Source organism: Python bivittatus, unplaced genomic scaffold, assembly GCF_059951505.1.
Source record: "Python bivittatus isolate LINGU-HERP-01145 unplaced genomic scaffold, Pbiv_v1 ctg000070_np1212, whole genome shotgun sequence".
Lineage (NCBI taxonomy): Eukaryota > Metazoa > Chordata > Lepidosauria > Squamata > Pythonidae > Python > Python bivittatus.
The window spans coordinates 49,110,797-49,124,712 of NW_028277034.1; the positions used below are offsets into that span (position 1 = coordinate 49,110,797).

Sequence of the window (13,916 nt, forward strand, 5' to 3'; positions counted from 1 at the left end):
AGGAGATCCTGCATAAAATCATAGTGCTTGATCACAGGGATAGGTAACCAAGGTGCACCCAGGTTGTATGTACATTCTGACCATGCCAGATTTTAGTAGCAAAGTGTCTGAATTTCAGCAGCACAGTTTGAATAAAGAGGGGTGTTTGGTTTTATTTTGCAAAATAAATTGTGAAATGGGAGCACGATATGCTAAGTGAAGAGGGGTTTAAGGGTGGAAATGTGAGTGGTTCCCATCCTTAACACCTTCCTCAAAACGCAAGCTGAGATGTTGTGCCCCTGCCCTGTCTCAAAAAGAAAGAAATGACAAACTCTTTCCATCTTGTTGCCAAGAAAACAAAATGGGTATATCTATATAGTCACCAGGAGTTGAGCTTGACTCAAAAGAGACATTACCTTTTAAGTCAGAAACATCCAGTTTCTGAATACTTCATCAGCAACAAAGCACCTTTGGATTCAGAGCAAATCACAGGCATATTAGGAAACTGTTTTGTGAAAAGCTAACCGACCATTGCAGAATTTCTCACTTGCCTGCTCAATCAGGCTGAACTAAAGAGGACGTTTTATTTCTTTTAACGCAGAGTCTCTTCCGTGGAGCGACTACCTGGTGATGTCTCTTTGGAGATGATTCAGTTGAAAGAAAAAGTTACCCAGTTTCCCTCCTCTTGCCCTTTTCAGAACCTGGAAATTGTTGCTACTCTGGGTGTTGGTGGATTTGGAAGAGTTGAACTTGTAAGAATTTAGCATTTAAACATCTGACTTTGGATTGGGGAAGTGCTTTGATATAGTTGTGTTCTTACATTATCTAAAACTTGATTTCTTGTGATGCTTCTTTTGTATTCATACTCCAACATACAAATGAATATTATTGGTAGTCCATATTTGATTACCCATAAGTACAATACATAGTGATATGTTTTCCTCTGTAGTCTACATCCTCCATGATATTAATACAACTGACTGTTTAAATTGTGCTGGTCTTTGATAGTTACAGGATATAATGTGTGTGTGTGTGTGTATGGGTGCATACAGAAGAGAGATAAAGAGCATAGCAAAGCTGGATGGGATGGAATCTCAGGGCTGCATATGGCCCCCAAATCTCTCCCTCGGTCTCTGTCTCTCTCTCTGTGACCCCTTTTTCTAAGCACAGTTGACATTAAATTAGTAGCATGGTTTCCTGCCATGTTATGATAGGAAACACAAAACCTGTAGGATAAGCCCTAAAGTGGCTAAGTTTTTTTAAAGACTTCTGGGGAAGAAATGGCGAACTGAAGATGGCTTCGCTAAAAGCGGAACCAACAACCGCACCAGAATGAAGAGCTGGAGAGTAGAATGGCTCTTCGTAATTCCTCTCTGGACAAGAAGAGGACTTGAGATTGCTCAGAAGTGCTCCAGACAGTTGCTCTTCATGAGGAGGCCACAAGACAGTGGTCTCTGGTGGGTTTAGAGCTATGGGAGATGAGGGAATAGCTATCTTGCTCAAACCATGGTCACTGCCTTTAAGGACACTGGGTTCGCATACTTGGGACAAAGAAAAATGAAAAATCAAGTTCTAGGACATTATTTGAAGGGACTAAAGATCAAGATTGTTAAAAGTAAAATGAAGGAATATAAAGTGGGTTTATTTGATCAAGGTTAAAATAGATATATTGTTATCCCTGGTAACCCTTAATGGACTTTTGCTGATCAGGACTGAAAGGACAAGGTTTTAAGGATTTGTTTATAGATAAGAGATGGGACATGGGAAGAAAGATCATTTGTTGTATTTTAAGAGAAGGTGATAAGTTACTAAAATTGTTCATATTTCTTATGATGAAGGGGGAAGTAATTTCTTTATATATTTCTTTTCTTTTTCTTTACTATATTCTTATTCTTTCTTTTCTATGTTTTCTATTTTTTCCCGCACCTTCTATTTTTTCTTTTTATTCTTTTATTCCTTTTAGTTTGCATTAGTTTTTTATGTAAGTGTAATTTTGAATAAAATTACTATTAAAAAAAGTTTTTTTTTAAAGAAGGGCCTTCCTCAAAATTCTGTCTCAAACTTGGAAAAGAAATCCAGAATATTATGACGTTTGCTTTACACAACCACTATTACTTACTGTGACTCCCCCCCCCCCAAAAAAGTACTACTGAAAGATTGCCCATATTTGCTCTAACAAAATCTACTGTATATACATGGTGAAGTTCACTGTATTTGGTGAAAACAATAATTTGGGTGTGCTTTAGTGTTTTGCTGAATGGCTGGTCCTATACACTTGACAAAATGGAAGTGGTCCTCTGCTTAGATTCTTGATAATTGGGGGTTTAAAACACATGGCTAAAAACTTGTTCCTAAACCTTTCCCCAACCTGGGAGCCCTCCAGATGTGTTGACTTCATCTCTAAGAACTCTCCAGCCAGCATGACCACTGCTGAGAATTTTGAGAACTGAAGTTCAAACTTCTGGAAAGTGCCAATTGAGGGAGGGTGCATTACAGCTTGGATTTGCAATTCTATTTTGCTTTTATTCTGAAGACTTTGAGAATGGGAGAGAACTCATGTTTATGATTCTGACGGTATTTTTTTTTTTTTTTTGGTGAATTCAGGTGAAAGTTAAGAATGAGAACATAGCATTTGCCATGAAATGTATTAAGAAGAAGCACATAGTGGATACCAAGCAACAGGAACATATTCACTCAGAAAAGAAAATTCTAGAAGAGGCCTGTTCACCATTCATTGTGAAGTAATTTTTAAAAAATATTTATATAAACCTATTTAAAAAAAAAACCTCTTGCAAAAAATGACAAGGTCTGGATGTGGCATCACTGTTTTTCCACACTCTTTCAGAAACCATGAATCTCATTATCACTCTTTATCCCACAACACATTGTTATCGTCTGCAATTCACTTTTAAGCTGTTTTGCTTAACAGGAAACGTTGATGATACTTTTCCCTTGCATCACCCATCGTATATAGTGGGTAACTGTGTTTAGTGGAGAACTTTTCATGGAAACTCATATACTGTACTTTAGAATCCTGATTTTTCTACATTTTCAGACATATAAAGAACTTCCGCAGGTAGAACAGTGTCTTCACTCCACCCAATTGCCCACTATTGTCCTCAACTGTGGATGGGTGGCCTGAATCTGAATGATTTTTATAATGAACTTCACGGAAGGGACAAGATTTCCCCTGAATTTCATGCAGCCCCTCAATCCTGGCATTCTACAAGGCAGTTAAAATAATCTTATTCCACCAAGTTTTTAATCCTAGGTGATTGTTTATGGATATCCACCTTGGTTGGGTTGATACATATTATGTTCTGTTTTTATGTGGTCACCCAGAGATTCCAGATTTTCGTGGGTCACAAGAATTGTTCCTACATACATACAGTGCTATAGAAATGTCATTACTGTTACGTTAGATACATTTTATTTTCAACTGAATTTGTTCTTTCTTTCTTTCTTTCTTTCTTTCTTTCTTTCTTTCTTTCTTTCTTTCTTTCTTTCTTTCTTTCTTTTTCTCTCTCTCTCTCTCTCTCTCTCTCTTTCTTTTTGCTTTGCTTCAGATTGTATCGCACGTTCAAAGACAACAAATATGTTTATATGCTCTTAGAAGCCTGTCTTGGAGGTGAACTATGGAGCATCCTCAGGGACAGGTATTATTACTACTATTTGCCCATTTTTTTCATTTTTTATATAAAGAATGGCATTATAAAAAATATAAAAATGATGAAAGCCATACAATTGTATATAATTAGAAGGCGGGAAATTTACATTATAAGAAAACAAACTTTGAAAGCATTTGGCTGATACCTTCAGTCACACGGATGATGTGTGCTCCTGAGCCATGACAGGGAGAAAATACAAACAAGCTGAAATAGTTAATGTGGGATGCCCTAAATGGAGCAAATGAGATTTTGCAAACTGTGGTCTTTTATGTAATAGATTTTTTTTTTTAAGTGAGACTGTTTGATTATTGGGAATCTGGATTGTAGATGAAACAAAGTGGTGGTCTCTCTCAATCTGCAACTTGATCCTATGCAGATTTACCTGGTAGTAAATCTAGTTGAGTGGCCCTTGGATTTATTTTATTTATAAAACATAAAATGGGTTTTTTCATTCAAAGTGACAAAAGAAAATATCAAATTATTATTATTTCAAGGTATAATAAAACACAACAGAGTACTTCATTTTTATGAACTTTTGAGAAAGAAAATGTGTGTATTTGCAAAAGCGGGTGAGTTATTTCTTTAGTGAGTATAGGAAATTCTAAGATAATGCATCTTAGGATCTGAGCTGTTAGAGACTGATCAGGAAATGGATTTTAGAGTTATGGTGAATGAAAATAACAATTCAAGTCTATGACTGCTGTAAAAAAACACAAATTCAATGCTTGGAATCATTAGGAAGGAAATAAAAAATCAATAATTCAATACAGTAATTTTCTTATATAAATCAATGGTGAGACTACATTTGGAATTCTGTGTCCATTTCTGGTCAGCAGTCCAGAAAAGCAATAATATAAATTTGGAAAAAGGGCAAAAAAGGGCAACCAAAATTATTATGGACTAACAAAAAAAGTCTAGAGTGTCTGGGGTTTTGTGATGGAGTTAAGGACGGCATGATACAGGTATTAAAAAATTATGCATGGTATAGAAAATGTGGATAGATTTTTCTCTCTCCCAATGTTCATCCATTAAAACTAAATGTAGGGAAATAATCAAAGAAAGTGCATGAGTAAATGACAGCATTTGCTTCCATCAAATGTTGTGATAGCCACTAATTTAAATAGTTTTAAATGAGACTGAAGAAATTAATGGAAAAATGGATTATCGGTGTCTACTAGACTTGAATGCTGAATACCAACTCCAGAATCACGGTGGCCCTCTCTTTGAGTACTGTCTACTGAGGGGTTACAGGGAAGAGGAGAAGGTTGAATGTCTGTGAAACCCCTCTTAGATTAGCATTATCAGCCTATGATGGGATCAAGTAACTTTCCAAAGGCAGTTCTCCCTCTTTACAACATTCTTCTTCTAGAGGTGCCTTTGAGGTGTCAATGCTCCTATAATTCCAGAATGCTATGAGGGTAATTTTATTTCAACAGTCCTTAGTATGATCGTGGATATCCACTGAGTTATTTTATGTATGCTTTGTTCTATTTTATGATGTTCCTGATTTTTGTTGTACCTCTTCAGAATCTACTAAGACTGTAACAGGATAAAAAAACATTGAAAATAAATAATTGGAAAATGAAAATAATCCTTCCTTCCTTCCTTCCTTCCTTCCTTCCTTCCTTCCTTCCTTCCTTCCTTCCTTCCTTCCTTCCTTCCTTCCTTCCTTCCTTCCTTCCTTCCTTCCCTTCCCTTCCTTCCCTTCCTTCCTCTCGATTCCTTCCTTCCTTCCTTCCTTCCTTCCTTCCTTCCTTCCTTCCTTCCTTCCTTCCTTCCTTCCTTCCTTCCTTCCTTTCCTTCCTTCCTTCCTTCCTTCCTTCCTTCCTTCCTTCCTTCCTTCCTTCCTTCCTTCCTTCCTTCCTTTCCTTCCAGGGGTAGCTTTGATGAAACCACTACGAAGTTCTGTGTTGGGTGTGTGACAGAAGCTATTGAATATTTGCATTCTATGAGTATAATCTACAGGGATTTGAAACCAGAAAACTTAATTTTGGATGCCCAAGGTTATATAAAGTTGGTAAGTTTAAAAGAAAAGGAAAAAGGAAAAGAAAATGTATAGGGATATTGCAAAGGGAAGATTGCTTTGCATTTAGCATGCAGCCATTCAAAGGAAAGTTTAAGAGTACTTATATCTTTGTACCTCTGTCTACTGAAGACAAGACTATTTTACCTTGAAGACTGGGAAGAAATATTACTATGGAAAGACATATATTGATTTATACTTACATGCAAACACAAATGCATTTATATATTGTTTCTCATTAGAAACAATCCCGACTATTTCTTTGTTAAACTGGTAATATATTTTCCTGTCAATTTTCCAGGCACAAGTTCCTCCAGAGTTCACATTTGATCAAAGTCGTATTGTGAGAAGGGTGTATATTACGGATTACAGATGGGGAGGTCTTGCAATCAAATTCCAGTTACTAAGGACTGGTGGCAAAAGATAGCTGTTACCCTTTTGTTTACAGCTTTCCAAGATGCATCTGAGTGGCCACTGTGTGAGGAAGAATAGTGAATCCATCTCAGTAGACGTTCTCATAGCAGACGTTAGAAACAAGAATAAACAAGCTTAGATAATACTGGTAACAGCATCTTCTCCTCCTCTTTTCTACAAGGTTGACTTTGGGTTTGCTAAGAAGATCAGAGCAGGGCAGAAGACCTGGACATTCTGTGGGACACCTGAATATGTTGCACCTGAAGTTATTCTGAATAAAGGCCATGATTTCAGTGTGGATTTCTGGTCTCTTGGAATCCTTGTGTATGAACTGCTTACAGGAAAGTATGTCCCAGGAGACTGGTTTCATCAAGCCTACATTGAGGGCCACACTGGAATGCTGGGACATATGCTTATAAGTGGGTGAGGAGCCCACCGCTCAAGGGTTGTACACAGCTCTTGTCCTACATCTGGGTGGCCCCACATGGGCCCCTTTTGCTTTCTAATCCACTTCTTGGAGAATTGTTTCCACTTCATCTTTGTGTATGCAAGAAATAGAGAAGAGTTGGCACGGAACAGCCTGGAAGGAAAAGGGTTGGGAGACATGGCTGACTCTGCTCACCATCAGTTGCAATTGCTGATGTTGTTTTCCCAAGACATGGGGAGCCCTTTGTATGGAAACCATTCCTCCGCTGTGCTTCATGGCAAGATTGCCAAAATGCCCATCAATCTTATTTTTGTGGCCTACCCTTTGACTGGATGGGGCTAATAATGTGGATTTTTATTTTTTTTTACATTGGGAGATTTGAGGAGGGAAATGGGTACCTTAAGCCTTGCAGAGGGCTTAAAGCACCTATATAACTCCTTAAAGCCCCTAAAACCACTCCCAAAATATAGCCTGGCCCCCACCCAGTTTTGAAGTGCACTCCTGATATGCACATAAATTCTGATACAGCCCTTAAGCTAATGGAAGTGTCATATCCCTGTTTTATGGTGGGGTGGGGGAAGGGGAATAATTTTAGCACCTGGTCTCTAGACAGTTCTTATAAATGCAAGACAAAAAGCAGGGGGGTTAACCATGTTCTTTTCCCTCCCTCCTCTCAATTTTGAAATGACATCTACTCAAGTCCTCCATTTACTGGAGTCGATCAAATGATGACCTACAATTTGATTTTAAAAGGCGTTGAGAGGCTGGATTTTCCCAGAATAATAACCAAGCGCCCTGAGGATTTGATTCGGCGGCTTTGCAGGTGAGAGAAGGGTGATTGTGTTGCAGAGGTGTGAGAAGAATAATTGAGCGGGGTTGTATTTCCTTAAGCACCCAACATCCAGCCAAATTTTAATCCAGAATCATGTTTGTTGGTATTATTTAGCAGCATAATTCCATTTGGATCTATTTGGACAAAGGTCCCATTGTGATCTGTGGGATGTCCTACCTGGGAGGTGTGCTAGATTATTTAGTGTGCTTTCCTCAACCAAGCAACCTTCAGATATCCTGAATAGAACTTTTAAGAATTAGAACTTGTATAATCTGTTAGAAGTAGATGTAAAAGTTTAAACAGAGCATTTAATCATACTACAACTTAAAAAAAAAAATCAGGGATTTTATTGGCCCCACCAAATCTCTTTTTGATCTATGGCATGTCTCCATGTCATAACCAGCTATCTTTTCATCTTTTGGCTTCTCTGTTGATGTTAAATCTTTTGTGTGAGTTGCTAGGCAACCACCTTAAAACTAAGCACTTAAGCAATTAAGGCCTGTAAACCATTTTAATGCATGTTCTACAAAGACGTATAGCAAGATTGGAACTTAATTGAAGTCTGAGTTGCTGAGATTGTGGCATCAGACAGCATCAAGGTCTGAAGGCACATGATGCAACCATAGTGGGAAATGATTGTTCTCCTGGGAACATAACCTGGAATTCTGTCATTAAAAAAAAAGCAGAACATCAAGGAAAACTGGAAGATCAAGAGTACTGCATTCTTGCCAACCAGAAGTTTGCATGGAATGCAATATAGTACCTGAAGCACAATTTCCTGCTGTTCTGTTCCCATCCTTCACACAGATTGGACACTATGAATCTTCATTTCAGTGCCTTGAATGATCTCTCATGTAATCATATGCTTACCCTCTTGCTTTTAGTTCGTTCAAAACCTACAGCAATTTTAATAATACATATGGATCATGGGAAGCTTTGGGCTGCCAAACCAGTAATGTGCAAGGAAGTTGTAAATCAGAGCCTTGTGGATCACTTTTGGCTGTTACAAATTAATCTCTGATTAGTTGAGGGCCTATGGGAGCTGCTTCAAATACCACTAGATATAATTGCCTCAAACGCATACTCAATCAGCCAGTTGCTTTACTCCTCTGACCAGGAGAGCCTTGCAGTTATTCCAAATGGCCAGCAAAGTTGTACTTTGGGACTCCTCAAACACTTCATGGAGTAGAGAATTTGCAGCCAGACTAAAGCCTTTTTTCTTGATATATTTGACTTGCTGGTTTTCTGTGTTAAAGGATAATTTCCGTATATGTGTGTACTTCTGTTTTATGCAGAGAAATATTTAATCGTTTAACTCCTTGAAAAGGAGAATTAGATTTCTGGAGAATAAAGCTATTAATGGGTACTGCTCTGTGCCACTTCTGTGATCACCCACATACACCAAAATCACCTGTGGATCTGCAGATCTCTCTTAACAACTTCAGGCTCCACACCCCTTCCCCATAGCAGCCATAGCACCTAAAATACCTACTCAAAATTTAATGTGTCCACTGGCCAGAATGATGGGGATCCTTACGCTGCCCCACACATTATCCATGGGTAATACAATGTATGGTGAAGGTGTTAAACCTGTCCTAGGGAGACACACATTTTAGCTTTCACTAGGTGCCTTTGAGCTAGTCACTTGCTCTCAGCCCAGCCCATCTCACAGTTACTGGGTAAGCAAAAATGCCCCATACACACCCTTCATCTCCCAAAGAAAGATTGAATATAAATAATAGTAACAACAATGGTAATAACGATGATATTAATCCACAATAAACTGATCCACTCCCAACCACTTTTATCCTGAAAATCAGTTAGGAGATACTCAAGTCTCTAAGAAATTAATTATGGAATTGTGATGCTATTGCCAAATTATAAAGTGTGTTCTCATTCTCTTTCTCTCTCTTTCTTATCCATACATGCACACTAGACAAAGTCCTACAGAGAGATTAGGAAATCTGAAGAATGGAATCCATGACATTAAGAGGCACAGGTAAATAAAGATCTGAGTAGCTAATCAATGAAGAGTTGACTGTACATAAGATCTCTTATTGTATTCCTGCTGTTGCTTTTAAGGCTTTAAGATAGGAGTGGGTAACTGTGGCCTACAGGCCAAATTAGCACTAATGAGCTAATTTCATGTATGTCTCAGCCTCACTACAGATCCCAAATGCAAGAGATCAGTTAAGACCAATGGTTAGAGCCAACAGTTCCTTCCTTCCAGTCTGATGCTTTCAACAAAGAGATTATCAAGAACAGAAAGAAGGGGGTATCAGAGCAGAAATTTGCCCCCACTCACTTTTTGGCTCTGGACCCCACATTGCTTGTTTCAGCTGGGTATAGCAGGTAGTCCCCAACAAATTACCTGTGGGAATGATGTTCTCAGTAACCACAAAAAGATTAGGGTTTAAATGTATCCTGGCTTTAACAGAAAGGAAGGTGATCCAACACTCTGGTGTTGTCACAGTATGTGGGAATGACCTTGGGAGAAAGGAGGAAGAGCCACAGACTGGACAACCAGCATGTAAAAGATTTCTCAGCCCACAGAAGGACTGGGGGTGTGGGAAGCATTTCAGAAGGGACCCTCCTTAGTTTTTCAGAGAGTAAAAGGAGAGAAATACTTCGAGTTTTGCAAGATTCTGTTAATGTAACTTACAATAAAGGTAGAGTTAGTACTCCTAGTTGTGCTTCTTGTCTGGACTACTTCAAAGGGCTAACAGGTGTTGCATGCAGCCCTCAACCAAATTTTATGCAACATTTCAAAGACCTCCAGAAGAGATCATGCCTTTAGGAGAAGGATCTCTCCATCTGGCAGTCCACTGGTAGGAGAAGCAGGGGAGACAGATTTGAGGGTGTCACAGAGAGGAAGAGCCTTGTTTATCATGAACCCTTGACAGTTGACAGGACCCTGCAGCTCTTGAAAAAAATACCCATCTCTGCTTTAAGAGATGCAGTGGCAAGTCTGTTTGGGACTGTAATTATGAAACCAGTTAAATAACCATCTTGCTATTTAACTTTCCATTCTAGGTGGCTGAATGGTTTTAACTGGGAAGGACTCAAGGCAAAGAAGTTAACATCACCCCTAAAGAGAGAGGTACTCAACCAGTCCCTTTTCAATTAATTGATCAACAATGTGCAAAGGCCAGTGTCTCATTCTTCTCAGGAACAGGGTTAACCAAATTGCCTTTTAAGATGTGCGTTATGAAGATGCCACAGGGGTCCTGTTCCCTCACACTTAATTGGGTCAGTGGGGATAGAGTCACAGTATTGTGGGCACATCAAAAAGGAGTTGACTGGCGCAATTAACCCCTGATGATTCAAAATAGACCCAATTATGACAAAGTTAAAGTTAAAGTTGTGTTGTAGGGACCCCTATACACATTAATTTGTTTTGACCACCTAATCCTCCAAGAAAAAGAGCTGGAGAGGAAGAATGGCCAGAACAGGTAGCCTCTCTTTTACAGACCTCACTGCCAAGGCCTGGCATTATAGTACACATCTCCAAACACTGATTGGCTGCAGCAATCCATGTCCACTATTGCCTAGCTGGCCAATAGGAAAGAGGCTTGTAATGGAATGAAGCCTTGCTAAGACTCTCCCATGCAAAGCCTGATGGAATATCAGGCAGAAATGGGAGAAAATGGATCCAAAGGAGGGGCTGGGCATGGACTTTATTGTGATTGTCAAGTGTAAGCCCAGCGTGGCCAGATGGTAGTGTTGTAGGCCAGATCTGATGGAGTCTGGTAGCAAAATCTCTCTTTTAAGGTTTCCTTCAGATATGCTTATACCACAACTCTCTTGTAGCTTTCAGGTCCCATGGACTACAGCCACTTTGACAGATACCCACCTGAACAGGGAGTTCCACCAGATGAGCTTTCAGGCTGGGATAAAGATTTCTAAGAAGACAAAATCCTTACAAGGCTAGTAATGTAATTGTCAGCATTCACAGGTTGTCTACAGTGATTGTACACGTCCTTGTTAAGAGCCCAGCCAAGAGGCATTGAAATTGCATTTAAAATTCAAAGGACCATGGATCACACTCTGATTTCCTTTGTAAATTCCCAACACGAAGTATTGCATTGTGAAGCTATGAGAAGCAGAATGAAGGAGACCAGTGACCAGCAGCTTAAAGCCCTGCTAAATTACAATCTAAATTCCACATTCATCTCCTTTGGAAGTGTGTGGCCCATTTATTACATCAGCCTCTATGCTCTGATGTGCTTTGCATAAAACGCCACTGTGAGCAACCTTGGGCCCCAGAGATGAGAAATGTAGGAGTGTGAGGGGAACACTGGAAAGAGAATAGGGTTTGAATAGCTTCGTGTAGGTCTCAGTGCCCGTTTTTTGTCATCTTACCAGGTAAATGAAATCCGTTCTTAACAGCAAGTGAGTCCTGTAAACTAAAATGTGCCTCTAAAATCCTTTCCCTTATAAAAATATGTTAAAATTAAGTTGTATTGTTTTTCCGAAAGCAAAAACACAGATGTAAAGATGCAGAAAACAAAAATAAATCAATGCCAAAAAAGGAAAGAAAAAAAGTAGTAAAAACTAGATGTACATGCACACATACACACATATTTTTTCCATATATGCAGTGTGCATGTGTGTGTACCTACTACACACACAGTCACATGCAACGGCGTACATTTTCACAGAAAAGTGGTTTTATTTGTATTATTTTAGAGAGGAATGAATCAATGCAGTTGTATAAAGCATATGATGACCAATTAGACTTTCAGGAAGAAATTCAATTGTTACTGAACAATTATTTCCACAGATAGTCATCTCTATCTGTTTCAGTTAATTTTGTAAAGTTATGAACAGAGATTTCTGTTTATATGTAGGCTTTTGACATCATGTTAAAAAATGAAGTACTGTATGAATGTAACAGAAATATGTTTTAAAAAGTTAGACTCTGGGGGCACTTTTTGCTGAGTCCCCCTGAATGGGAGTCTTGTCTGTACTCCTTAGTATTTTTAAATCTTTTCTTAATCTTTGCTCCTGTCAAGCTCCCTTTTCCTAAATCTGCCCACATCTGCTCTCCCAACCGCATATACCTATGCAGGGACCTGGCATGGGATACGCTCAAAAAGTCAAGATGGCCGCTATCGCAGTGCAATCCAAGCTCCGCCTGCTTTTTCTGTGACTCACAAAAGCAACACACATAAAAAACAGGCAGAGCATAAATTACACCATTATGATCAGCATCTTGACTTTTTTGACCATAGCCTGCAGACATCTCTGCAGCTGAGGCTGCTTTCCTTGATAATGATAAGCATTGTGACCATCTTAATGGCCCACTGTGATTCCCTCTCAGAGCTTTAAGTATCCTTTTTGGGGATGATTTATAGTAACTCTTCCACATAATAGAACCAGGCTTAGATTATTTGGAATTCAAGCACACCAGCCGCGTAAGAGGCTATTTATAAAGACAGAGATCCTGTCTACGTTTTGTTAAAGAGAAAGTTTAGTCTTCCAGTTTAATCTCTTTTTTAAAATAAACTGATCAGAATTAGTAATCAAGCATTTTATCTTGTTGTGGAGCGGTGGCTTGAAGTAGCAGTACCGGCAGGACTACTGGACTTATACCGAGTCTGCATCTTTACCAACTAGTATCATATAGCTGGCATAGCAATTCATCAGGATCCGGACAGAACTTTTGCGGAACCCTCTACCTGGAGATGCTAAGGAGATGAAGCTTGGATCATTTGTATGCATAGCGAGTGCTCTATGATTGATCAGATGGGTCCTTCCAAGATCTAACAGTGGTTCCGCAAAGGGGGGAGGGGTGGAGTTCTGCACCTTTACAGAAACGGTATCTCCAGGTAAATGATCTCAGGTGATTGGGCTGCAAAGCGTCTCTGCTAGTTGAATGAAATGGTATTTTCATCCAATGTAATTCAGTTTTATTTAGATTCTCCCAAATAGGGATGGCCTTCCAAGTGACCATTCGTCCTACTGGCATGGCCTAATGGTAATTGGAGTCAACAACATTTGCAAGGGTACAGAATTCTTACTTTGATTTAAAGGAACTCTCTAGATGCCAACTGGTACCCATTAGTTATACCAAAGACCTCACATTGTCACCAAGACCTCTCTAATTTTTGCCCTGTTTTGGAACTTTTCAAAATGTAAACGCTGTAAAAAAAACAACTTTTTAAAAAAAAACAAAGTGCTTTCCCTCTATTTATTTGTATATAAATGCAATCTTCATTCATATATGTATATGTTGGAGACTATTTTTAACAAATACAGGAAGGTGCACTTTAATGCACAGTGTAGAGAGCAAGAGACAGCCCTTGTCCTTTTTAAATATCTGTCAAATGCATTGATTTCTTTGTGTGCATAAATAAATCTGTTCCACAACATCTTCCATTTCATCTGCTTGTATTTTTCAATGTCGTCGTAAAGGGTAGGCCAAACCCTGGCTTTCTGCACATTGCTGTCTCCTCCAGATGTGCTGACATCAGAGGGAGCTTTTCTGCAAATGAATGAAAACGATGGGTTGTGAAAACCAGGGCTGAAAATGGGTATACAGCCTTTCACAAAACAACAGGTAGGAGTTCA

General features: G+C 39.0%; 1 protein-coding gene across 1 annotated transcript in view; it reads left to right on the forward strand.

Annotated features, from left to right (window-relative positions):
• The window catches only part of PRKG2 (protein kinase cGMP-dependent 2), a 56,439-nt gene extending 42,747 nt beyond the window's left edge, over positions 1 to 13,692 (forward strand). The window contains exons 11-19 of the mRNA XM_088133139.1: positions 581 to 731; positions 2,584 to 2,720; positions 3,546 to 3,635; positions 5,523 to 5,664; positions 6,266 to 6,429; positions 7,212 to 7,334; positions 9,280 to 9,342; positions 10,377 to 10,443; positions 11,154 to 13,692. Coding sequence (XP_087989265.1) covers positions 581 to 731; positions 2,584 to 2,720; positions 3,546 to 3,635; positions 5,523 to 5,664; positions 6,266 to 6,429; positions 7,212 to 7,334; positions 9,280 to 9,342; positions 10,377 to 10,443; positions 11,154 to 11,249 — 1,033 coding nt within the window. The 3' untranslated portion in view covers positions 11,250 to 13,692. The remainder of the gene's footprint in view (positions 1 to 580; positions 732 to 2,583; positions 2,721 to 3,545; positions 3,636 to 5,522; positions 5,665 to 6,265; positions 6,430 to 7,211; positions 7,335 to 9,279; positions 9,343 to 10,376; positions 10,444 to 11,153) is intronic.
• The last annotated feature ends 224 nt before the right edge of the window (positions 13,693 to 13,916 follow it).